Source organism: Musa acuminata, chromosome BXJ3-1 (assembly GCF_036884655.1).
Source record: "Musa acuminata AAA Group cultivar baxijiao chromosome BXJ3-1, Cavendish_Baxijiao_AAA, whole genome shotgun sequence".
NCBI lineage: Eukaryota > Viridiplantae > Streptophyta > Magnoliopsida > Zingiberales > Musaceae > Musa > Musa acuminata.
In genome coordinates this window covers 6649028-6676529 of record NC_088349.1, presented here as the reverse complement: position 1 = coordinate 6676529, position 27502 = coordinate 6649028, and the positions used below count along the sequence as shown (strand labels likewise).

The 27502-nt window shown below is 35.5% G+C and overlaps 2 protein-coding genes across 4 annotated transcripts; both read right to left on the bottom strand.

The window, feature by feature from the left end:
* Nucleotides 1–255: 255 nt before the first annotated feature.
* On the bottom strand, nt 256–11176 carry LOC135628814 (protein disulfide-isomerase-like). Its single transcript, XM_065135738.1, has 11 exons — nt 10890–11176; nt 10057–10087; nt 9668–9952; nt 9394–9582; nt 9105–9230; nt 7728–7865; nt 7514–7633; nt 6681–6798; nt 4371–4483; nt 1995–2194; nt 256–527 (listed from the first exon to the last, which is right to left on the bottom strand). Exons 1-10 carry the CDS (start codon nt 11096–11098, stop codon nt 2000–2002), a joined length of 1524 nt encoding a protein of 507 aa, XP_064991810.1. The 5' UTR covers nt 11099–11176; the 3' UTR covers nt 256–527; nt 1995–1999.
* A 1042-nt stretch (nt 11177–12218) lies between these two features.
* Nucleotides 12219–21378, bottom strand: LOC135628464 (GDP-mannose transporter GONST1-like). Of its 3 annotated transcripts, none has more exons than XM_065135113.1 (10): nt 21195–21378; nt 19602–19784; nt 18075–18306; nt 17858–17997; nt 16538–16667; nt 16053–16151; nt 15080–15234; nt 13670–13786; nt 12684–12781; nt 12219–12592 (listed from the first exon to the last, which is right to left on the bottom strand). In XM_065135113.1, the coding sequence occupies exons 1-10, from the start codon at nt 21203–21205 to the stop codon at nt 12534–12536; spliced, it is 1224 nt and encodes a 407-aa protein (XP_064991185.1). In that variant the 5' UTR covers nt 21206–21378; the 3' UTR covers nt 12219–12533. The 3 variants fall into 3 exon arrangements, with proteins under 3 accessions (XP_064991185.1, XP_064991187.1, XP_064991186.1); XM_065135115.1 differs by having other exon boundaries at nt 19602–19770; XM_065135114.1 differs by lacking the exon at nt 19602–19784.
* Between the last annotated feature and the right edge of the window lie 6124 nt (nt 21379–27502).

The window sequence follows — 27502 nt, the reverse complement described above, 5'->3', positions numbered from 1 at the left end:
AAATTCAATCAAGGTGTTCAGATAAAGATAATAATAATAAAAAAAAGACCTTTCTTTTGATGGCCATTTTAAATATTCGATAAAAATAACTTTTTACGCCAAAAAAAGGATCAAAGTGGCATGCATGTAGTAAAAACGTAAAACTTGAAGCCCTTCAATGTAAATTAATGTAGTCATGTCCCACATTAGGCCATCGCAACACAACACCACCAAGATCTCAGAAGCAACAGGTGAGCAAGAAAGCAACAGTTGATGTGTCAGCAAAATGATAGATTGGTAAGTTCAGCGACTGAGAAATTCTCAACAAGTTTGATGCTTACTGCCATAAAACATGAAATTACATCATCCTCTAAATATAGAACAGTTCTCTAACCATACTTACTGCCATAAAACCCAAAATCAGGCATAAAGAAATGCCTTTTATTACTAGGCTATTTGGATTAAGGCATAGTAGCATAGTTTCTGCTGATCTTGTAGCTCCATGAAACAGTTGTCTTCCTCTCCCTCTACAGCTAACAAGATGACTCCTGCAGTTAGAAGAACCATCAGCATGCGTTCCCGATGGCATTGTCAATAATAGCCAAGCAACTAATCTAGCAAATACAATATCATAGCACTTGGTTACGGTTCTTTGGTTCGTCCAAAGGGGAGGTTGAATTCATACAAAACCACTACCAACAATTCAAACCACTAACAAAATCAGAGTACAGAACGACGAATGTTCTAAGAGAGCATTACAGAAATAAAAGTTTGCCAACCAGGTCTTTTTTTTTTTCATTTATCTAAACCACAAGTCATTTCGTGTATCCCTGTTCCCGTGAGGTGATTCCTGCAGCTTTAGTGGAGTAAATGTGTCATTCTAATGTGTCTATCCAAGTCCTAAAAATTTTGACCAGTCCAAGAATCCATGTTTGGATTAAGAATCGGAGCCCCCATTCAACTATAGCTCAGAATTATTCATTTGCTTCCCATCTAACCCACCATTGAAACAAATTCTGAATTCATATATAATCATAGATACAAAATTAAACAAAATTTAAAGAGTGGTAATATATTATATATTTAATCTGATCAGGCCAAAAAATGGAACAAATGAAGGCTGATGATACATTATAATTCATCCAATCCGGTCATTAGTCAAGTTATCAGACTGATATGTTAAATCATGATCTGCAAAAATCAGATTGTATGTGTATGTTATATGATTAAAATAAGAATTTCAAAGTACACTGATATTTCATGATAGGGTGTTGGCAATATTCCAAGAAGCCCATCATCAACTCTGTATAAATTTCCAACAGCTGTTTCACCCCCGACATTAGATATTTTCATCATCATAAACATTGGACTGATTCACCCTCTAGCCTAATCCCACTACAACTTATCCAAAACTTAATACCAAACTTTGGTATCTGAAAAGGTACTAAGTAGCAAAAACTTTTGTTAACATCACCTATATTCAAGGATTAAGAGAATCAGTCAAGCATACCTGTCCTGATGTCATGGTACTGGCAAATCATTACAAAGCCAGGAAAGCATGAAATCATGCTGACTATGCAGGTCAATACACACTCTACGCCAGTCTCCATGGGTTGATGCAGAACTGCATATGATTTTTGAACAAAGGCATGGCTTATTTTGTCGATGAGTTGACCTACAAGCTACGGGCTTTTCCTTCTGCCAATTTCCAAGCTATAACCTTAACAAGACAAAATGGTGTGACCTGATTCTAATTTATTCCACAACCTTAACCTTATAATTCAATGACCTATATTGAAGAAACAAAATCCTGAATGCCCAGAAAATTCCACAGCTTTAGCTAGAAATCAACATATCATAGCAGAAAGAAATATATCTGGCTTTTATGCGGCATAAAGTATAATGGTAGATCCAAAGTTAGAAAAGCTAAAGTGTCTTACAATAAGAAAACACAAGTCAACCAATTTCAGTAATATTATGCCAAATACGATGGAAAATTAGGTCCCAGAACACACCGTGATTAAAGTTCATCTTTTGCAGAATGAGGTGAGTCAGGCTGACTGGTTGCATCACTATTTGTTTTCACAAAGTTAATGATAGCCTCTGCTGTCCTGTCTCCATCATACTGTGAAAGCTTGCCACTTGCAGATGAAAAGTAGAGTGTTGGGTAACCCTGAACATCAAATTCATTTGTAACATCGTTTGCTGTTGCGTCCTACATGTCGATGACAAAGAGAAAGAAAGGAGTTAAAAATGTTTCAGTTACTGCACTTATCAGAAACACATCACAGTGAGAAATAAGAATAGGCAAACAGAACTACATGTAAAGAATCTGATAAGTGGAAACAATAGCATTATGTAAGCATAAACACTAGGAGCAAAATATCCCAACTTGAAATTATTTTTTAACTTAAACGATATGTAGGAAACAGACAATTAAAAATTCAAGACAATAGACCAGAGGCCGGAGACGAGGTGAGGGAAGGACCATGGTTCCATCAACAAAAAGTTGGTGCAAACATGGATGGCCCAAGTCCTTCATACCAGGTGAGTGAAAAATGCAAGGGTGTTGGGAGGTTTCAACATAAAAAATACAGCGGTGCTACAGAAAAACGTTACATATTTATGGCTGCATGGAATTGCAAAGTAATTTAGTATATATGAATTAACAAGCAACCCATATACATGATCAAAACATCACCAATTGATTTTTATTTCAAAAAAATCCCTCCTAATCCAGTGGATTAAATTCTGATTCTATACCACAATACCTGTTAAAGAAATCTGATTTATATTAGAAAAACAATAACAAGTTCGAGCTACCCAGGTTGTGAATCCAATTAACTGAGATGTGCAGTAAAGGTAGGTTTCCACATTTATGGATGATGTCACGAGGAAGTCTAGGACTTGTTGGGATGTGGGGAAGTATTGGAAGTGTGGAAAAGTCAAAATTCGGCAGCCACCAGCTACAAAAGTCAAAACCCCAAAACTCATGCTATATTATCTATGCGATGCTGGATATCATATCAGTTTTTTTATTTCTTAAATGACTAAAAGTTCAGCACAGAGGAAAAAAATCAGCTCTTTGAAAAAAGAAGGCTACGCAATAAAGAATTCCTTACTTTATTGAAAAGGTAAGATAGATCAAATTATCAAGTTTTGAAATATTAATTCATTGTCCTCATCTTTTCCATTCTTCATTTCTTTCTTATTTGCATCTGTTTCGTCATTTACTAATATGTTGTCTGTTGTCTCTCTGCTATTTTCTTCTTTTTTTTTCACCATCCATGTTACCGTATGAAGCTTAAGCTAATGAGCCAAATATTTTTTGACTGTTTAGTAATGATATTATATCTAATTGTAGATTTGCTAATTTTAAAATTATTTAATATGTTACTAAGCTTTTGTCCCTTGCTTCAACAGTGCATGCAATCAGTCTAGCACCCAACACTTAAAACTCCAAGAGACCTTAGCACAATAATATGTCTTGAAACCAAGGTTCGTCGTATCATACCGTACCGGTGTTTCAACCCGGGCTCAGTACAGTATGGTACTGGTGCACCGGGCGGTACATCAGGGCATACCAAGCGGTACATCCTAGTGTATCGAATAATTTTATATTTTTATATTGTAGTAGTGCTACAGTAAAATACTATAGTACTGTAGCGATACGAGACGGTTCATGTACCGGTAACCTGTCGGACGATACGTACCACCCGGTATGGGCGGTACGCTTCAGTATGACAGACCTTGCTTGAAACTTTAAACTGCATTATCCTCGCAATTCTAGATCTTTTTATCCTAAAATCCATTCAGATATATGTCAATAATATATTAATACTGTAGTACTGTAGCGATACGAGACGGTCCATGTACCGGTAACCTGTCGGACGGTATGTACCACCCGGTATGGGCGATACGCTTCAGTATGACAGACCTTGCTTGAAACTTTAAACTGCATTATCCTCGCAATTCTAGATCTTTTTATCCTAAAATCCATTCAGATATATGTCAATAATATATTAATATCCTTGTCATATATTTGTTGCCCCTCATGCAATGAAACATATCCTAATGCTCACTGGGGTAAGACTGTTTATTGAAAACCTTGGTTAGGCTACCACATTGAAGTTAGTTCAAATTCTAATTCATTATGACAATGTAACCTATTGATTGTGGATCGTAACACTGTCTAGTCACCATGATGTTTCATATGAGAACCAAAAATAAGGATACGAAAAATATATAAATAATGAAGATTTGTAAGTAGTTGTCATGTCACACATAATTGGAAGGAACTTAAGAAGTAGGCATTGCACTAACTATCAAAACAATATCTTTAAAAGAAAGCACAATATCCCAAATCAGAAGCATAATATAAATAAGGTTACCATCTTTGCAATGATCACATCTGCATTATTTTCAAATGAGATGGCCACTTCATCTAAAATAGGTGCTAGTTTCTTGCAATGCCCACACCAAGGTGCATAAAATTCAAGCAGAACTGCAAGACAAATAATATCAGGGATTAAGAAAACATCAGAAATTGTGCAAAGAATCATAATAAACATCTGATTTAAAGAGTTTATGAATTAATTATAAATCATATTGTTCAGTTCAAGGGTGGGCGTCGTAGAGGCAAACATTTTTTGTGACATATCTTTTGATAAAAATAAAGTTTATTTTATAAAATAGCATCTTCCTAAACAACTATAGCATATGATACTCTGTAAATAGCAGCTTCAACAAAATTTGTCTAATTGAAAGACACAAGGCTATATAACACACTTCAAGTAGCTCTATGTTTGCTTAATCTAAAAACATGATCCAATGGCTTAGATATATATTCTAGCATAGTGAATTAAAATGTTTGGGACCAATATATATATATATATATACACACGTGTGTGTGTGTGTGTGTCTTATTCTTCTTCCACAAAACAAATCATGTATGTGTATCGGTCACACCAAAAGAAATTATTCCCTAAAGATATGGACTTAAATGGGACATGTTCTTCAGGGAAATGAAACCTGATCAAATTTAAAGGTCTTTTATGAAGAAAGGTTATAATACATCTAGAAATCATATCCAGGTGTGCAAAATCATGACCTTATATAGCAATAAGATGCCTTATTTTAATCAAATACGTTATTCATTCTATGAAAAGGACATCTACAAATCAAAGGACATAAAAAGCAAAGGCCTCCAAATGTTCATTTTGTTGCCCTTGTGAGTGCGATAATTTTGTCCATAAAAATATTTTTTGAATAATGTAACCTTTTTAACCTGCCATTTCCCCTCTATCCTCTCCTCTTTCATTCCTCTTCAATCCCTCTCAAATTCCCACCCAAATTACAGTATCCACCCAAATAGCAGATTTCTCAAAATTAGTCAATCTCAACAAATTAAATCCTCAATCTTGAGGTCCGAACCAAGGTTTCTCCAAAAATAGGTAAACCCGAACCTTATCTTTCAATTTAATCACTTTTTAGTTCGTTGCAAGAAGTACAGGAATAGATTTCTTATCTTGTACCCAAACCTTGTCTTTCAAATTTAATAACTTCCTAGTTTGTTAGGAATATATTTCTTATCTCGTAAAACAATTATTTCACGAGTCTCGATTAGGATCTAGGTGTTTTCTTTAATGGATTGAGACTAGATCCATAAGGATCATCTTGAAACTTGCAGATTGAAACAAGATCTGAAAGAATCAAGACTTGAATCATGCAAATCTATGCTAGATCCATGAGGATCATGACTTGAGCCTAGATCTACAAGGATCAGATCTTCGTGGATCTAGATTAGATCAGCAAAAATCTAAGCAGCATCCATGTGGAGCTAACTTCAATCCATGAAAATCTAGCCTATGTCCATTTAGACCTAGTCCAGACTTCAAATCCACATGGATTAAGCCTTGATTTTGGAGGATCTAACTTAGATATACAAAAGTGAAGCCTAAATCTGCAAGATTCAAGTCATGATCCATGCATATCTATGCTAGATCTGAATGAATCTAGGCTATATATAAATGGACCTATGCTTGACTTTTACCAAAGTAGTCTAGATATGCATGGATCTAGGCTAGATTTTCACATATCTAATTGTTCCTTGCAGATCTAAGCTACGTCTGCATGAATCTAAGCTACATTTTTTGCCAATCTATGCTAGACCATGAAGCATCTTGTGGTAAAATTATTATGACTATGTTAAAATTTGAAGCAAGCACCTTATGGTAAAATTATTATAACTATGTGAAAATTTTTCAAGGACTATACTCCATAATTACAACTTCAAAAATCTTCAATCAATTCACTAATTTTCCTTACTAATAACTGTGTCCAACATCGATCTAAGAAGTATCTAAATCTTGAGGCCAGCCAATTAAGACAACAAATTCAAACTTAATAAGTTACCAGTTCTGCAGGTCATAAATAATTACAACCATAATATGTTACTTGGTAATCTAATATGACAACCTTCTGACCTCAGTCACTTTCCCAAAATCATCCACCACAAATTATAGCAACTACTTTTGCAAGGAAAATAGAAGCTTCACCAATGGTTCTATGATTCTAGAATCAGTTAGAAAATATGCAACAAAAGAATTTTTAACATCAAATAGCTAGGCCAACTAAATTATAAATCAACAAGTCCAACAATTCAAGCTAATTAAAGGTGTGAGTTTAGGATAAGAACGAACCATTCTTTCCAGAGCCAAAAACTACTTCTTGGAGAGTATCAGCCACCACAATTTTGACAGGCTCACTGTTAACTTCAGGTATTGGCTCTGATTTTCTGTAAGGCTTTAAGTTACCATCCTGCATACATGCAGCAAAATCAAATGTCATCGTTGGATAGTCAAAACATTTCAAATAGTCTAGTCCCTAAAATTTCATTCAGGTGGCAATTTTGTTATTGTATCCGGAAACAGAATCATAACTTATCGTATAACCAAAATCCCCTACCTTGTTATCAACTTACATGACGTTTGGTTCTTGGATTTGGAAACCGGAAAGGAATGGTAGTGAGTGATTATTGAATGGTAGTGAGTGATTATCATTCCTAGTTTTTGTTTGAACAAATGGGATTTGAAATTTCATTTTTGAAGGATTCTAAATTATCTTTTGAGGGGATTTGACATCCCATAAAAACTTTATACACAATACTTTTGTTCATTATTACCTTCAGATATATCATATGTTTAAACGTAACTATAATATTAAAAAAATATATACTCTCATGGGAAAATTCAATATTCTTGTTGTACCCTATTTTAATCTTGATCAGCACTAGGGTTTATGAAACAGACATATTGTCATTTCAGCTCTAATTCCAAGGTGCATGAACCACACATATAACTGCATACTTGCATCATGGTTATGACACTACTACACATAAAGATGTCAACCTCTACGAGCATGGACAACCTAGATAAAAGACGAGATCTACAATGGTAAAATGATATTAGAAGATGCTGAGTTCACCCATGTATCATTGCAAATATCAAGCAAAAAAGGACAATCTGTAACATACTATGTAGTCCTTCACCCATGTAGCAATCTGATCAGGGCTGACTTTTGGTTGAAGATACTTCTTGCCATCATTTTCTTGAATGATAATGAGAGGCACCTGTTCTTCCTTTAGGCCGAAATACTGTTGAGTTTATATCATGTGGAAGACATAATTAATAGGAATAATAAGGAGATGCCAAAAGAAGATAAAGACAAAAATGTCCACCAGAACAAACCTGGAAGGCACCTTGACTGGCATCAAGGTCACCAATTAAGAAGTTTATGTTTTTCCCCTTGTAATTCTCAGCAGTCTCATGTAACTTAGACTTGAATGCATCAAAATTTTCACCACTGAAGTTCATAAAAAGCATAGCCTATGGATTGTGATATACCAATAGAAGTAAGAAAATATCCACAGGAGAAAATAATGTTAAAATTTTTGAGCTACAATATCCAACAAAGAAGGAATCTGAATACATGAATAAAGCAACATACTACAGTTAAGTGCTTTCTAAAAGAACATTGAAAAAACACCCCCTCAGTCAGAAAATGTGAATTCTCCAACTGCATCTAGATGGTTAACGGTGACAACTATTATAGAGAATTATAAGCAACTACCTCTAACTATCAGAGAGAATCTGATGGAACACTGCTGTCACATTGAAGAAAAATAACAAATACTAAATAAGCATGTTATGCAGCATAGGGATCATAGTTATCACAACTTCAACATAGGCAAATAGAAAAAAAGCCCTGTACTTCCAAACAGAAAAACCAAGAAACACACCCACAGTTGTGGAGTTGGCTGCAATTTCCACATGCATGCGGGAACAATTTAACTGCAGTAGCATGCCCATAGGACTTATGGATGTAAAATTTCACAATACACAAATATTCAACACTATTTTTATACATCTACAATGACAAAGATGCCAGGAAAATCAAGAACCAAAATGAATTAGGAAAAAAGAACATGATATGCAATATTTAATATACCATTATCATCCTAATGCTTTTAATTTTTCTTCATCAATATAATATGTTTATTGCTTGCATAGGGCAGGAATATGGTTGTTCAAAGTATCATTTTGAATGTTTCTTGAATCAAGCTTCAAAAAACTAGTCGGATCGGTACATACCAACCAGTATTTACCATTCTGACTAGGAATTGATACGCAGACCAGACAATTTCACACAGTTCAAAACTGGTCTTTTTTATTTTAAAAAAAAATCTAGATAGCCTATTGACATCTCCTGGCTGTCAAACTGGTCTTTTTCAAATTCTTTTAACTATTTTTAAGCTGGACAGCCTGTCAGAAGTGCTGCTGTTGACAGCCAAAACAGCTTCCAAGAGGACTATTGACTGTCAACAATAGTCCTCTTCTCTCCACTGCCCCTGACCTTCTTCTCTCCTCCACTCCTTTTCTCCCTCTCTCTTTGGTCCGTGCTGATTGGTATGCTAGTGTACCATGTGCCAGTGTTGGTATTTACCAGTCCCATACCGATGCAACCAAAGACAGGTATGGTCTGAGACAGGAACTTGAATCCTTGGTATGAATACAGGTAGTAAAAATGGAGTAAATGAGAAGAACAAATACAAATCTGCTTCTTACTTTGCTATTAGGACTGTTAAAGAACTTTATAAGGAAAGGGTGATTGCTTGGATCCTTGTCAAAAGTAGCGACAACCGGAATACTTGCAGATTCGATAAACTTCTCCAGAGCATCAACATCAAAATCCTGCAAGGGATGCCAGAAGTTACTGTATCAGCACAAATGAATTTTACACAGTAGGGCAATTAAAAGACAATGATCATATTGACTAGGACTTATTATGTAAACACATACTTGAGTTCTCAACAGCAGTCAGATAAAAAAATCATAACTGGGTTTCCAAAATCACCTTAAAATCAACAAAAAGTTCGTCAAATGGCTTAAACAGCCTAACTACTGGTAGTTTTACTGTTGGATCCCCACGTGGAAGTAGTTTGGCCTCTGATGTATGACCAAAATCATATTCTGACCTTAACTTCTCAGCAACCTTCATGTAATTTTCAAATTCTTCCCCAGAAAATTCTTGAAATATACCAACCTATAAGATGGTAACCAGTTTGAGAGACAGCAAGTATGGCAGAGATACAAAAGAGAAAATGGAACAAAATAAATGGATGTCTTACAATAAAGATCTTATCAACAATTAGGTTACTAGCATCCTCTGAGGATTTAATTACAGCAGATGCAGGACCAGCTTGTTTCTTCAAGTATTCAATTATTCCATCAGCCTCCCGAGGACCTTTATACTCTTGGATGATATCCCCTCCATTCCTGAAAATCTTGAGTGTAGGGAAGCCCTTGACTTCATATTTTGATGCAAGTTCTTTGTTTACATCTTCGTTTGCATCAACCTTAGCTAAAACAACTGGAGGATCATTTTTACTCAATACTGATGCGGCCTTCTCGAACTACATGCACAAAACAAAGAACAATCAGGAAAATTATGATTGTTTATTTTTTGTGTTAAATTAGTTAAAAGAAATTGCCCTCAGTTATGTTGTGGAAACTATACCTCAGGAGCGAGCCTCTTACAATGACCACACCTATCAAGAAAAACATAAAAATATTTCCAGATCAGGAAAGAAAACAGAGAAAAGCTAAAGATAACTATGTATATGTCATGTGTGAACTACAAATAGCAGGTAAGCTTTGAAATTAATATATTAAACTGTCCTGATCCATGTTTACGGCAAAATGGCTGGAGAAAATGTATTTGAACCTTAAGTTGGTAACTCTTTCTACTCTCGGAAACCATACAATCTCAGTTTGCACCAGTCAGGGCAACCACTTACTTGACTAACTCTGTCAAGTTATGGAATACCAAGCAAGTCCTTGCAACAGAAGCACATCAGTGAACACAGGACAGGTAGATATAACAAATGCTTATTCGGCACAGCATATGGTGCTATGAATTTTGAGATCTAAAATATTAACAGATTGATCTCAGAACCAAGAAGCGGAAAGTAATAATCCCGATCTGATCCACGTCAAAAGGAACGGCTACACAAATTAGATCTCTGAGACAACTACCAGGAGTTGTAAAACATATGTCAATCGTCAAATCCTTGTTAAAAAAAGAAATAATCTCCTAATAGCACAGCCCATGCACGATGTAGCATCAAGAACGGCCAAAGTCAACCACTTCGTAGCCGCCGCACCTCCACAATTGGACACATGGATGGAGGCGGAAAGAGAAGTTCCATGACCAGGAAAGATAAATCAAGCATCTCAAGGGATCGCGGATCTGCTTTGAGGGATCCAAGCTCAAGAAAACTCGTGACCATGTCCTACAACAGATCCACTGTGCTACGAGCGGTGACAAGAGAGGGGAAGCGACGGGATTACCATGGAGCGTAGAACTCGACGACGATGAAGGGGTGTTTGGCGACGGTGTCGTAGAAGTTGGAGTGGTCAAGGGTGAGGACGAACGAGGGCTCGGACTCAGCCGCCGCTGCCGCCTCCTCTTCCTCCTCCGCTAGGGCAGGCGAGAGGAGGGAGGGGAAGACGAGGAGGGCAAGGCACGCCGCCGAGATCCAAACCCTGGAAGTGGCCATGGAAGAGAGACGGAAGACTATGGACTTTCTCGCCCTCCCAATTAAATATATAATGTGGTCGAGTGATTCATGTGGTAGAGATTACGAAGAAAAAAACGCGACCGTTGTATAAGAATGAAGCCCGTGCTCACCCACGAGTCCACGGGATCCGGTGTCTCCCACAAAACACGAAAGTTTTGGCAACAAGATAAGACAGAACTGTGTATCTATAAATATATAAGACACGTGCTCACCCACGAGTCCACGGGATTCGGTGTCTCGTACAAAACACGACAGTGCTTGGCAAAAAGATATATATATATATATATATATATATATATATATATATCATGGATTAAAAGAAAGGGTAGTGAGACAGTTCTACAAGTTGATATCTCTTTAATATTCTTTTACAAAGATAAGAGCTTTATGGAAGATACTTTGAATCGAGACGATTACAACAACTACTCTGTTCTTGATTATGAAGTGTTTTAGAACTTAAAATAACTCAACCTTGCCAAGCTGCTGCCCAAATGGATGAATTGTCATGGAGTTTCCATGTGGAGTAGAGAGCCACAGGTAGGATTTGGAACAAAAACATCAAATACCATCCAAGAAATAAAATTTGTGGATGCAGGTTTTTAGTTAATCTTGAATAGCGCCAGAACATCATCTGCATAAAATTTGTCAAAATGGCTACTTGTATCAAACAGTTGTCAAATCCAACTAATAAATTCTTCACTATATCTTCAATGTGCATCATCACGAGGATGCTTAAAATATGGGGAAACAGATTTCAAAACCTGCTGCTTTCTTCTCCTCATATTTAGCTTAACAATCAGCATTTCAGAACAATGGTGAATAGGAACCTCAACTGATGACTATATCCATCATGACCTACAGAACAATCTTACTAGCTACTCAGTAGACATTGTGGAACATGATATGACGCATGCTTTGTAAGCATATGCTAAATGTACATGCGCATGTAAATTTAGTTTGCCAACAGGGAATCCTTATCACATAAAAACAGTGGACCTACTTTGTACTCGGTTGAACCTGCTTGTTCTTGAGATGGACGGTAGGCAGTCTTTGGCTACACTGGTTTGTGTCTATGAAGCACTAATCCTGCTCTACCTGCTGAATCAAAAAATTAATCATTGATCCAACATGCCTCTGTATTGGACCGACAATAAGTGTTCCTGATACAATATGTAAAATGACAAGATAGTCGTCAAACATCTTCTCCTTTATGAAGAAGAATCATTTACATGTCAAGAATGTCGCATGAAGGCTTGATGAGTGTTTGTTATCATAACTTGTATGATTAATTTGTTCACTCTCCTTAATAATGTCTTCACTCTGTTATGATGGGTTGCATTTCCACTACATCAATCATCCAGCATAAGTCTTTCTCAGACTGAAGGTGTGTTCATGTAAAGCATCTTTCTCTGCATCAGGATTGAGATCGCTCCTGCAATTTTGCTTTAGCAAAGAATACACCTGCTAAGAGGCCTGCCGAAGCAGTTTTAAACATAACCATTAAATAAGCACATAGATGTATACACTCAAACCAAAGCATAGTTGCAAAATAAAGGAAACCTACCAAAGAGAATACTCAAGGAATTCTCCAAGCTGGTTGGGACTTTAAAAAGAAGGATCCCAGCAATTGAAAGAGGAATCTTATTAAGCGACCCTACAAGGCTGTAAAAGCCACACATTGATTGATAAGTTTTGCTCAGCATATTTGAAATTTTGTACAAATATCACCATAATGTTAATTGTTAATTTTCAGAAAAGAAATGGCCAAATCCAGTCCTTAAATACCTACAAACAAATTGTATGCAGAAAAAAAATCATGGCTCATTCAAGTGATGTAGCAACACAACCATTTCAATACTATCATTTTACATGTGATGCAATTGTCTTTTATAGCCAATTTACCAACATTTCTAGGTATTCGCGTTTGTCTAGGATGTTAGATTTTACAATGGACATGAGCGGTTAGAGAAATGTTATTCCTATTTCCTAGTAAGCAACTTGCACATTGTTTGATTTGGGGCCTTCAGATAGAACTCACTCCTACTTAGCAACCACAGAATGTGTGACTTGAGATTATGATACGTGATGGCATTTACCTTTGAAATACACAAACCAGCTTTAGATAATGGCTGATGTGTTGATAGGTGTACTTGGAACTTGTTCTCCATCTTCTATATTGCCCTTATGCTAAAAACAGAGCAATAGTAGACTGATAAAACAAGCTCAAGAATAGCTTTAGACTGGATTCGATGAAATTTACTAATCATTGGGCAGAATTAGTAGTCTTCTTGGCAACTCAAGTTCTAGCACAACAGTATGCTTCCAAGAATCATCATAATAAGAAAGCTAAAATGGAAGAACATGCTGCTGATAGCACATTTCATCTGAATCTTCTATCAAATAGGCAAAAATACAAAGGTGAAGGCCAAAATATTCTTATGCTAGTCCATTGAATATGCAGAGATTCATTATGGTGGCTAAGCATGGACTTAATGGAAAACAGGAGAAAGTGCAATAGAATTTATTTGACAACTAAAAAATTGTTCATACCTGTATGTGGTTGCACCTGTCTGATGAAGGAACCACAGTGAAGTGAAGCTGATAGCAAGACCCAAAAAACCACTTGAAGTTATCACCAACCAAAACATAGGCATCTTCAAAAGTGGCCTGCAAAGTCACTAGCGAAATCATAAGCCCATCAAGATAGAAACAACAATATTGCTTCCTTTCCAAACAATCATGAAAGAGAGAGAACAATATTATCTTCTGATGAAATTGTCAAAGTGCTACAAAGTCATTTAAGGTTATAAATAAATGAAGCAGTGAAAAGAGCAGAGAAGGAAAGATAATCTACCCCCAAAGTCACATATCTAGCTCCATTCAGAAAAGGACTTTACATTTAATGAGTATCATGGAATGTTTCTTACAATTAGAGCATTATAGGGATCACTTACTTTTCATTACAACAATTTTAAAAACTTGAATGGATTGTGAAACAGCTCAAAGTTCTTCCGAGTTAAAATTTCCACTAACTCGATCCATTTCCACTACTTTTTACAATCAATAATTTAGAACTTTTTGATCTAACATAAATTTGCAAGCAAAATGATTTACATTGTAACACCGGACACAATCATTTTCCTACCTTCTGCATATTTGTGCATTTGTCACCAAGACCTCACTGCTGAGGTAGAGTACGTGTCCCTGATGTAGCTAACCAGTCTCCAAAACAATGTGACAGTGTAGGCGGTGCCAACACTTGTCCAATGACAGCATTTGGAAAAGTATATAATACTAATAAGCATGAGGGAAGAAGAAAGAAAAAACAAAGAAGAAAACAAAAAGAAAGAACCACTTGGTCGATCTCCAAAAGACTGATATGTAATGAGCCAATGAGAGTGTCCAGCAGGTTGTATCCACTTATCTGATACATTGGGTGTCTCTGTTGCCTGTGGCAGTTGACAACTCAACTATAGTTGCAGTTGCAATCATGGTAAAATTGCAATTCAACAGATAGAGGGCACAAAGGGAAAGGGGTAAAGTACATAGAAATGACAATATCACCCCATTCTTCTGATTTGGTATATCACCTCTATTTTTCCTATTAACAGAGGAGTACTGTTACTCAAATTAATATATTCAACTGCCAGTTAATGTGCTGATATGTATACTTAAAACAACTGTTTTTGGCTGTCGTTCCCTCATTGGAATGGTAAATTTCAGCCAAAACGACAGGTTACCACCAATAAATCATCATTGATATTGATGGTGAGTAGACCTTTAAATTTAAACGAAGTGCCATTAATAAAGATTCGGTATTTGTTTTCCAATGTTTTGAACAAACAGCATAAAATTGTAAAAAGAAATCATGTTCGAGAAATAAGAGTGGAAGCAGCATATGTTAAAATTACTGCTGAAGATGATGTAAACGTTAGAAATCAAGTTGAATAGATTACTCACGTTTTATAAAGGTAGTCAACTTCATTGAAAGCAAATATAAGAAGAAGTCCCAAAGGCAGAGAAAGGGTATTATTGAGCAAAACCATTGAAAACTCATTCAACTTCCCAGATTTAGTGACTTGCTTTGCAGTGTCCATGACTCGTCTTAGTGTTAACTGAGATATAGAAGGACATTTGTCAGCCATACTTATCAAGAAAGATTTGTAAGACTGCAGTAGACTTTTCAACTTTTATTTTTATAAATAGAGCCAACAAGTTACATAGGTCAGCATTAATAAACTGATACCAACATAAGTCAAACAAAATGCATAATTACCCTCCACATAGGTATCCAAATATTTTTTTTCAAATAAGCATGAATATGCCTTGTGATACATGAGTCTTATGCAGGCTTTCTACATAACAAGGAGTATGAGTGTTGATTAGAAGCTTTCCACATTTCAAGGACTCAAGGAGTCTACTAATCCCTTAATGTGCATTCAAATGGCCCCAACATCAGGGTCATTTGAGTTCCATCGAGGGCAATGTCTCTAGTCAAACAAAGATATCTAATATCCCTCATTGTTTCCATTATTATCTTTTAAGGCCTCTCCCTCCTTGCAACAACTGTATGAATTCACTCACCCAACTTAATTACTGCATTGTAGGTCTCCTTAGAATAGGTCCAAAGCACCTTAAGTAGTTTTCTTTCACTTTATCCTTGATTGCAACTGTCTTCACTTTTCAGTGTCCAAAATTGAAATATAATTCTTATTTTATCTTTCTATAAGCCCAACCATTCATCTAAATATCCCAATTCCAAACAAAATTGTGAAGTCTTAGGCTGAAAAAAATATGTATGAGGAAGGATTTTTGCCACTATAAGTCCGTCATGCTTATACACAAAGATGTCATTTCATGTGTGATCTTTCACATATAGAACAAATACTGATTTTTTCATGTGATGAGAAAAGAAAGCATGTAAGGAACTGACCGAATAAGATGCTGTCAGAAAACAATTTAAGGTCTGCCATATATAGCCAATTGCATGAAAGGAGAGATCAGTCATCCCTCCTGAAAATGCGGAAATTATCTGTAAAGAAGACAATATGTTAAACATCAGGGAATTAAATTTTAATCAATGTCCTTCAGAACAGATTAAAGATCAACCTCGTAATTTTCAGGAAATGAAATACCTAGAACTATTTTATATGAATGATCGTGATGCTAATTAGCTAAATGAAAATGTTGAACAGCAGCCAGAATGATCTAGTAATTTGCACTTAACCATTGTTTGCAATATTTATGTATTAGATTCCAAAGAACAATGTGTGCAATGAAAATATTCCTTTATTCTATATTTCGTTTGACACAGTTGCCAAAGAACACTTGTCCAATCAGATGTATACACTATTTATTGATGCTACCAAATCAAGGAACTACATATATGCTGAATTTTCTATATTTCATACGGAATACCATTAGGAATAGGGCTGTCCAAACTCTCTTGTCGTGATGCTTCATGAAGAGGTATGTTTCCCCTAGAGCAGTAATGACATTGGTGACATTCTTGAGAACTGTTACCATTGCAACATTGATATATTTTAAGCTGCAAATATAACAAGCACTCCTTCAGCAACATTAGATAAATAGAAATATCCACTAATAGGAGAGTAGGATTTCATACATATATATACGATGAAATTGTGGTTTAAAACTATGAAAATAACAAATCTCAACAGTATATATTTCAAGTATTTGAACAAAGATACAACACTAATGAAATACATGCAATGAGGGTGTATACCAGATTTGAGGACCACCAAACAACAGAGATAAGAACTAAATGAGAATACTTCCAGCTGATAAAGGCAGAAAAAAAAGCATCAAATATGTTCCATAAAAAATAAAAGGAGAAACAAAGTAGTCCATGAAAACTTGCAGTGGTCATAATTTCATATTATTTCACTTTGTTGACACTTCGAAAATCCAGCATTTCATGGCAACTGAATGTTGTTCAAAAAATCCAGGACAAATAGTTTGATTGAACCATAAATTTGCTCTCAAATCATAAAACATAGAAATGTGAGATCTTCTGTGGACACCTTTGTATGAGTGCATATAAGAAAGTTTAAGATGGGAAAGGATGACAATGAACAGAATTTCCAATAAGTCATGGCCCTCTGTGTTTACTATCTCAAGATGGCAAGATAGCGAAACAAAACACCGACTTGCACAATGCCAGTAACTGCTAACAGACAAATGAAACTTGATGTCAAGAATAGGTGATCCATGCAAAAACAAAAACTGACTCACAAAACTATGCTGGTACCACAGTTGATCTGCCTTGTATCACAATTTTGATATTAAGAAAATGATTTGTGCTGCAAGAACTTCTTATTAGCTCTAAATACATAAAATTAAAAAGCAGATAAGCATTCACACGTGCCCTTGCAGTCTACAGTGTAGATTGACCATAAACAAAAAGAATATCATTGGTTATTCTTTTTCCTTCTCTCGAGTACAAATGCAAGTAATTCAAAGTTTCAAACAAAAGAGGTGTAAGGAAACATGAAGTATGCTATCACATATAATTAGAGAGGTCCTCAAATTTCTATCAGACTACAAGCATATGAAAGTACAAAGGTTGATTTTATTGGCATTTCCTCACTGAAATTAGCATTCTACTTAAATCACTGAACCATTTGATTTCACTGTAAAATAATAGAATTGACTAAATATTGCAATCATCCAAGAGGAGAACGATAAAAAAATCTGTCTTATAGAAATTTGTCATACCTAAACATGCTTGTGATGAGCATCCCAACAAATATAACATTAACTGGAAACCATACTTTAACTAATTTCCATGTGAGTGGTTCTGTTGATATTACACCACATATCCTCAAGATGGAGACTACAAGAACTGAAACAAGATTCTGCAAACAAAGAAAAGGCATCAAACTACATATACGGTGTTTAGAAGCACAAAACAAAACATAGATTGCTAATGCACCTGGTAAACCATTAATGATATTCCAGCATTAAAATCATAGCCTGAGAGCACAAACTTGTTAACAAGTATCATGCTGCATGATGATATGCAGTATGCAAGACCAGATAGAAGAGATTGATTATGTAACTTTATAGGTCGGTAGCAGCGTAAAGTCTTAACTCTGTCTTTTTCAACTTTACCATCTTCCAAGTCCATCTCATCATCACAGAAAGATTTTGCACCAGATAAAGACCTATAGATGAAAATAAGGTGTTTTAGAAAGACAGAGAAATTTAGCAGACTTATCATATAGATTAATGGATACAATCACAAAAAGAGAGAGAGGCAACTTAACATATGCTAAATGAAATGAGACAAAACAGGCAAAGTTGTTCTACAGTTGCCAAACTGATTCATAGCTATATGTACAAATGTTGAAAAGGCTTCAAAGGGAACTATACAATAAACCCGGTGAAAATTAGACTTTCTTTGTCTGTATTAATATAATAAAATTATTCATCCTCTATATTTCAGATGCATTTGGAATAAAAGAATCAATCTCATGCGAACTAGACATGTTAAATGAGAAATAAACAAGTTGCATATGACTCAAAGTATGGATCCACTTACAAAGATTTGAGCATTAATAGATAAAAATACTAGGACTAAAAAGGACAATGCAATATAGGTACTATATTACCAGCTTATGCTTTTATTAATTTGTGATGCTTGTTTCTAAAGTTTAACTGTGATAAAGTACAATATTAATCAACTAGGAAGCTGCGACGATGAGATTCAAAGTGATATAATTAAATACAACAAAATCCAACACTTCTAATGTGAACCCTACAGTAATCAACCATGAAGTAGAATTTTTCTTATCTAACATGATAAACAACCCATCCTCTATATTCTAGATACACTCAAAATAGAAGACCCTATCTCAAACAAAGTAGACAAGCAACATAACAAAAAAAACAAGTTGCAAATGACAAAAAATATGAATCCAGTTACAAAGACTGGAGCCTAAGTAGATCACAGAACTAGGAATGTAGTAAAGGAATAAATTTTTTTATTACTTCCTCGTACTCAGGTTGTGATTTTAGTACTTTGAGACACTCAGTTCAACTAAAGTTTAAACTGCAATAAGAACGATTATTAATCAACTGTGAAGATGAGATTCAGCAGTTGTCAAGCTGATTGAATTAGATGTAATGATAAATCAAATCTTCTGTTTTATATAAATCCAACACTTTCAAGTTGCAAGCAATTAACGGTATGGTAAAACATCTGAGACATGGAGCATATCAAGAAGAGGAAACCAGAAAAAAGGAAGTCGTACATACAATATAAGATACTATGACATAGATGAAAAGAAATGTTGAAGGATAAAATTATGAAAGGACATGAAGATGTCTGCTAGCTTGGTTGGTAGGCTTAGATGGTTGATAGCAAGATCTTGGAATCAAATCCCATCTTTGTAACTTACTCTTGCCAAACAGAATGCAAAAAGAAAAAAATTATGAGAGGACATCAAGCCTACCCTACCGGCTTACAACATCTCTTCTTCCACTGGTTACAAGATTTGTTACTGGACTTAGATCTCCATTCTGCTCACGGCTAATCAAAACAGTTCTTTCACCATTTAAAATCAAATTACTTGCATCTTCAGAATCAAGTCTTCCAAGAAGTCGATCGGGAGAGTTCAGAGGAATACCTAAAGGAACACCTCTGGGATTAAAAGGATAGGCATTAGAATATAAGATAACTTTTGCAATTCATTTATTGAAGCAAAAAGTTTGCAGTAAAGAATTATAATCCGACATGGAAAAATTTGTAAAACAATTTTTCCAAAGAAAAAGAAGCACATCTATAAAGAAACTTTCCATGTACAGAAATTTCAGTATTTATTCAGTATCACAGTTTATTTTGAATTTAATAGTCCCATTATAAATAGGAACGGGATAGAGCTAAGTGAGAACTGGATTGAGAGAGTTATTTCGTCATTAAGACTAAAGTCCAGGAAGTTACATTTGTTGTTTGGATTAGATTTTTTGGGATTATGACTTTACGTCTTACTCATAAGTTTGTTTATTTTAGTTAGGATTAGAAACAGTTCATGCTTTCAGAGTTGAATCCGAAAAGAGCTCCCACACAATGGGAGATTTCAGACCATACAGCAGTTACAACACTAGTATCTATTTCATCAATCATAAGATTCACCCTGTAGATTTCAACCAAAAATTCCAAGTACTTAGACTCGTAAGCTAAGCTAAGCATCAAGAAACCTATTAAACATCCAAATGATTCTCAAAATAATTCTTCATCACCATGACAAATTGCACCAAATGATCAAGAGAACATTTAATATCCTGTACAATTCTTCAAGAATCTCATGACTTTTAAATTACAATTGAAGGTTCCACGATCATTGAACATTCAGAACCCAGTTAAACACAATGACATATTCAGAAAACTTTGAAAATGTGAAGAATAGATAGGCTCAACCGTATCATTAAAGGGCATCTAATAGTATCGTCCTCTATATGTTGGGGAGTCATAAAATCCAGATTTAATGCCCTCAGCCAACTAATAATTCTTTGCAAAACTAAAGGCATCAATATTGAATTACATGATAAATTTTTCCCACGCTAAAAATAACACCAACCAAATTCAAGACTAGAAACACCATGTAAAGATAGGGGAATAAGAAGCTGACCTAAGCATAAGTTCTGTAAGTGCTATATTTTGGTTGCAAAAAACTAAAAATTTTAGCCAATTACAATTTTCAAAACTGACTGATTGCAATTGACTAATTCGGAAGAACTGAGACAATGTCATCATCCACTTACTACTTCGACATAAGCGAGACAACGAGCTGACGCACAACAAAATATCTGAAAACCCAAAATAGCAACACAGAACTAGTCTCCGTCCCGTGCGATTGCTCAGCAATCTTGGACTCCGCTTACTATCCCCAACCAAACAATACAAGCCAAAACCTTGACATGCAAGATGTAAACCCCTCACTATCAACCCAAAACAGTCGACAAATAGAAGCAGATTCCCTGCCATCAGACATTTCCAGAACCCAGGTCAAAGGCTCGACCTACTCAGCAAGAGGTCGGGGCCAATGCTTACCTGGAGCCCATCAGCTGCGGATAACGATCGAAAGATACCGTGAATCCGCGTCGAGGGCACACGAATCAACACTCGATCGAGGACTTTCGACAGCCCCCTTCCTCTAATAAACGAGCCAAAGAGAGGGCCGAAGGGGAAGAACAACAGATGGGGGGAGAGAGAGAGAGGGGGAGAGAGAGAGGGAGGGGTGGGGTGGGGGAAGATGAGGACCGAATCGCCCCTTATAAGAAGAAAGTATCAAAAAGTTTGTCGCGATCCTTACAACGACGAAGAACATAACATTTTCAAACCTATCAAAAGGAGGAGCAACCGTCGTACCCGCAGTCTACCACCCTTCATGTGATTGATCCATACAAGGGTCCCATCCGGGTCCACTGTGGTGCAGCGTTACCTTAGTTATGGGTACGTCGGCTGCGAGTTCAAAGGAGGATAGGAACAGTATTATACCGGTTCGAGTCAACATTCCGGTTTAGAATGGTTGAATGACGGGATAAGATTCCGCGACTTACTGGTGGCGGTGTGCGCCGGCGCTGACTTCGAACTGAAGAAAAACTTTACTCCTTGTAAGATTGTTTTTGGAAGGTGAATAGAGAGATGCCACGTGTCCATTTTATGTTATTTGTGGAATATTTTACGGTGAAAGAAGGAAATTTTGTCCATAAATTACTATTTAGTGAGAGAAAAAAAAAGTCAAATTTTGGCAAGACAAAATTAGGTTTTGAAAAGAATATCTCGATCATTAAGTCATCACTGTCATCAATCCTTCATTATAAGTATGAAAAAAGAGGTCATGTAAATGAATCTAAATAGTTCGGACGATACGACTCTTTGTTATTGTTGAATGATTATTTTAATATTTATGTTACTATGCCACATCCATAAGCAAACTAATGCCATTAGCACTCCACATACTTGTTTTTATTTTGTTTTTAATTGGAATTCTAATGCCTAATCAAAGTTTAATTTATTTCCAACACAAAAATAAGATTAATATCTTTTTGTCAAGTTCATCACTTAAGATTGTTGTGCATGATTAAATCGAATCCTTCATGCATGCATGGGAATAGAGATTATGGGAAGCACATAAGGATGCATTTGTTTGTAAAAGATTCAGGTGTGTATATATATATATATATATATATATATACCTTCCTCGATTTAATCGAAACATATATCACGTAAGGTTATTATGCAAAGGCATGAGGCAATTAATATCTTTATTTTGGGTTTTAGTTCTGATCTTTTCATATGAATAAATGAGCATGATGTAATTTTTGTCTTCGCAATATGTAAATAAATAATTCTTTTTATTTTTTATTTAAAAATTATAAACACTTAAGTAATCATGCAAGACGGTCCAAAGAAAATTTAAATGTTATGTATAAAATTTATTTATTTTACACACATAATAAATAATTAAAAGATTCTCGAGATTATAAGATTATGAACCTTTATGCGAGTTAATATTAATAAGAGCTCAATAATAGTCAAAGAAAATTATTTTCATTATGAACTACACAAACATATTTGCATTATTTTATGTTTATATATGAATTTATACCCATTAAAATTAAATTTAGAGGAATAATTATGAAAGAAATATGCTTAAAATACCCATTGCATTATTTTCGTAAAGAACTACTTAATATTTTTATCATCATAAGATAAAGAGTTTGTGTGAATGCTGAAGAATGGCTATTGTACTATTTGAAACCCTACGAAACGAGTGATACATAATGGTTTAGACATGGGTCGATGCATGTACCATTCTGTTTCAAGTGATCCCATCTATATTTATAAAAATAATAAAATAATAAAAATAATAGAAATTAAGGTTTCGTCGTCATCGTCACTACTTCACTATCATTGTGTTCTTTGTTCTTCCATGATACACTCCTCCTTTTTTTTTTTTTTTTTTTATCGTTTCTTCTTCTTCTTTCCTCCTTTGTAGTATGTTTCTCTATTGTCCCTTTCTCTTCTCTCTCTCTTTTTCTTTTTCTCCGAAAAAATCGACACATATCGGTGTACCACATGGTACATCAATCTTGATCGATATATCATTGATATTTGAAACGTATTAATATTAATAAAATTTTAATGATAGTCAAACGATATTACTATCAAAATTATTTAGCATTTTACAAGACCCAAAATAAATTGGTCTCCTACAGTAATACAATATTTATAACGATAGATAAATAAGATGCTTCTCTAAACTATGATGTCCCCACAGTAATACATACAGCTTATGTTCCGATAGTAATATAATATTTTTAGAGAGATAAGATAGTTCTGTATGATGCGGTCTCAATATTCGGGCTTGGCGTGCCGCTTGTACCACTCTTGTGCCTCCATAGAATAGTTGTCATGCAGGCTGTGTGATAGATACTAACAAGTGATGAAGTTGTGATCTTACATTCGTATGCTAAATTAATGGTCTACTTGGAAATCATTGACAATATGCATGAGCCAAGGAAATGTCCCTTCTGCCTTTACCAATTCGAACACAGCAAAAGCAAGCATCTTCATATCTGAACACAGAAAAAGCTTGACATTCATCAGCCAAAAACACAATTCTCCTGCTTTTTGACACCTGAATATATATTCGATAAACTAAATCAAAATTTTGATCTATAAAATTGAGTCACCTCAAAGTTTGAATCGATTAAGAGTTTAAGATTAAAAAAAATTGATCGAGCTAATATTCTTTAAATCAAAATTGGTTCGATTTGATTCAAACCAATTAATCAAATGAAAAAAAATACCTTCGATCCGAACCATTTATAACCTTTAAAATCAAATCATTGATAAATCAATTCAAATCAAATAATTAATTCTATTCCGGTTCGATTTTCCAGTCCGGTTTGAACACTCTTACTCCGCTATAAAACTCAGGCTAAGGGGAGACAAAGCACAAAGAGCTGCAGAATGCCAGAAGAGAGTGAGCTTGACAGAGATGATTCCTTCAAGAGGCCTGGATCCGTTCCTTTCAACTGGGAGATCCAACCGGGTGTTTCCCAAGCACATAAATAGCACGTCGCAGCACCGCCGGTGCCCGCCGCAACAGCTCAGCTCCCCTCCTGCCATGCTCAGCCCCTCCCAGTCCCCATCTCCGCCCTCCTCTCTCCGCTGCTCCGCTCTTCCATCCATCAAGCACTGGCATGCAAAGCTTTCAGCGCTGCTGCGTTGCCGCCCCATGTCCAACCATCACTCCGCCGTGTCTTCCCTTCCGTCAGCAGTCCACGAGAATTGTTAAGATTGAGCATTCAACCATGTCCTAAACAAAGACAGAATCATCTGTCATATATTTGCCACCAAAAACTATTCTTATCATCAAAGTAGCTAATGCGCAGAGATGACTGCAAAAGAAAGAAGAGCTCGTTACTTCAGTGGTGGCTCATTATGAGCTGAAAACTCGGAGGATTATGAGCTGTTCAAGTATTTTTTATAGCCATAAAAGCAGAGGTTTAACCTTAAATTGCATCACCGGAAAGCACATAAGTAAACCCGAAAAGAACGTACCGAAAAAGAATAGCAGGAGACATACATTAAACAAATGCACTCTTCAAATAGTTCATTAACAAATTTAATTTGGATGAGGATATTGGAGTTTGACCTGGCACAATGTTGAACATTAAGAGTTCTGGATGAACAGGATGAGAGTAGTAGTTACCCCCCTCCCATGCACTTTTCCAAGGTCGACCTTCCGCATACAATAACCTGCATGCTTCCACATAAGATTAATGTGTAGTAGCTGACACTAATATACCCAAAATTTCTTACATCAGCATGAAAGATCTAACCATAAATACTGTTTGCTCAGTAGCTCATAGATTCTGAGAACATAATTATTTTTGACAGCAATCTCACATGGTACAAAGATGGCTATTCTAGCCTAATACAGGTGAGATTTTTGTGGTAACCCTCTTGATGTTCCATCAGAAAAAAAGAATTTGATATGGTTTGATCAGCTTCAGTTAGTATCATATCCACAACATAAACTACTCAACAAGATGATTCCAGTTACCCTTTTGAACAAGATCAACAATTACATGGAGAGGAGATTGACACAGAAGAATTTACCAAACCATCATATTTGATACATACCAATTGTATTAGCAGATTGATATCACAACTTCAAAGCTTTTTAACAATGGACTCTTCTCGCCTGAGTCGTTGATGTATCCACCATCTCCCACCAAACTCTGCTCGTCCAAAATATCAAACAAGCAGCACTCATCAGCAAAAGCAGGCCAGAATGGTAAACATCAGTGCTGCCTTTTGGAGGATTGTCCCCAAAGACGGAAAACTCCAGTTCTCTATCTTTACACAGTTATGCCTGGTAGCAGATGTCTTCCTGGAATGTACACTTGAAATCTGGTTATCATACATATTAAGAAGTATAAAATGGAAATCAACGTAAAGAATTAGGCCACCTGGAACTCCATATTTGCTCATCAGTATGCAATGGTCATCTACAACATGTTCTAAAACATCAAAAAAATTGAATTATAAAAAGAAATGCAATCCAACACAAAAGCCAAACCAATTGTAAAATACTAAAATAGAAACCTGATGTAGACACCATTATAACCAATCCACGAGTAATTATTTACTATGTATCAAGACACACAGAAACAAAAGCTTCGTCCAAATTTTCTCCTTTATATACATAAGTTTCACAAGCCACAAATCAAGACATGATTCTGAAATCTTCTACATGGAGAACACTGACGTCACTGAATCTATGAGCAGTGAAGCTGCAGCATGCACAATTTGGCTAAGTAATATGACATAGGACCTGCAAGTAACCATTATGCCTGCTTGGTGAACATCTTGAGATAAGCAGCCAAGTAAAAAGAAGCAGAAAATTAAATAAACATAACAAACCATTTGAGCAAAATGCAGAGCACTTGCAATAACAGAGAACAAAGGAAAAGTTCCACAGAAAAGATAATGGCTCTTGAGCCTCACGCTTCAATAGCCTATTTGATTCCAATTTTATACAATCAGGACACACGATTACAAAAGCCAACTGACGAGAGATAATGGAGTGGACTCAGGTAAGTTGTTGAACTTCAACTGTGAACTGCATTAATTCATAAGAGGTGGTAGATGACAAGGATATGTATGAAAAGCAAGGAGTGGTATCAAGCAAATGGAACTCAACTGCCAAGTTCACACCAGAATGTGCAGTAGTAGGAAAGAGTAATCTGCAAAAGGAGATGTTTAATTTCAATATAGTGCATGTTACTAAAAGGAGAATTTCAATCTAAGCATAATAATGACATAGATAACAGAATTGACACCATCATATGTGAGAAACAAAAACAAGGATAATATTATGCACAGATCCAGCAACTGCTAATATAATTCAATAGTGAAAGATTGATGAGCCACATAATTAAGTCCAGATAAAGTTCCAGATGATCAAGTTCTAGCAGCACACTAAGATGTCTAAAAAATCGAATAGCTAGTAAAAGAACACTGATTAAACGTATCCTTCCGATTATTCCTTGCTAGTAAACAGTAGACCTTGTGGTATTTAAATTCAAGGTTTGAAATATCATACCGTACAGGCGTTTCGACATTCGCTCGGTACGGTACGATACAGTATACCGAGCGGTATACCGTTCGGTATAAATATAAATATTTTTTTTTCCTTCTCCGGGCAACGTCACCGAGGCGACGTGACGTCGCCTTTAAAAAAAAAATTTATATATATATATATATTATTTTTTTTTTCTTCTTCGAGCAATGTTGTTGAGGCGACGCAACATCGCCTTAAAATAAATATTATATATATATATATATATATATATATATATATATATATATATATATATATATATATATATATATATATATATATTGTCCGGTAACGGGCGATCCGTGTACTGGTCAGCTGACGGACCGGTATGTACCGATCGGTACAAAAGGCATTATTCGAAACTGCATACCTTGCTTAAATTACATATGCATCTACTAGGACAGGAAGCAGATTGTATGATTATAAGTATCTTTTATTTGTGGCACAACTAATGAAGAGATTGCATAATTATATAAATCTTTTATTTGTGTTAAAACTAGAACAACTGTGGGTATATCGAATGAATATTGAAAGAGAATATTGTGAGGTTCCTCGTTAGGTACCCGGGAAGCGTGAGTTTTAGTCACAAAAATAATGTATCTACTTGCAGGAGGAAGACCACATACACTAGCCCTCTTTAGATCCCATGTTGTCTTGGTTCTCATGCCTAGCCAACTGTTTTAACATTGTACACGAAGGCACTTAATTATGTGCATTA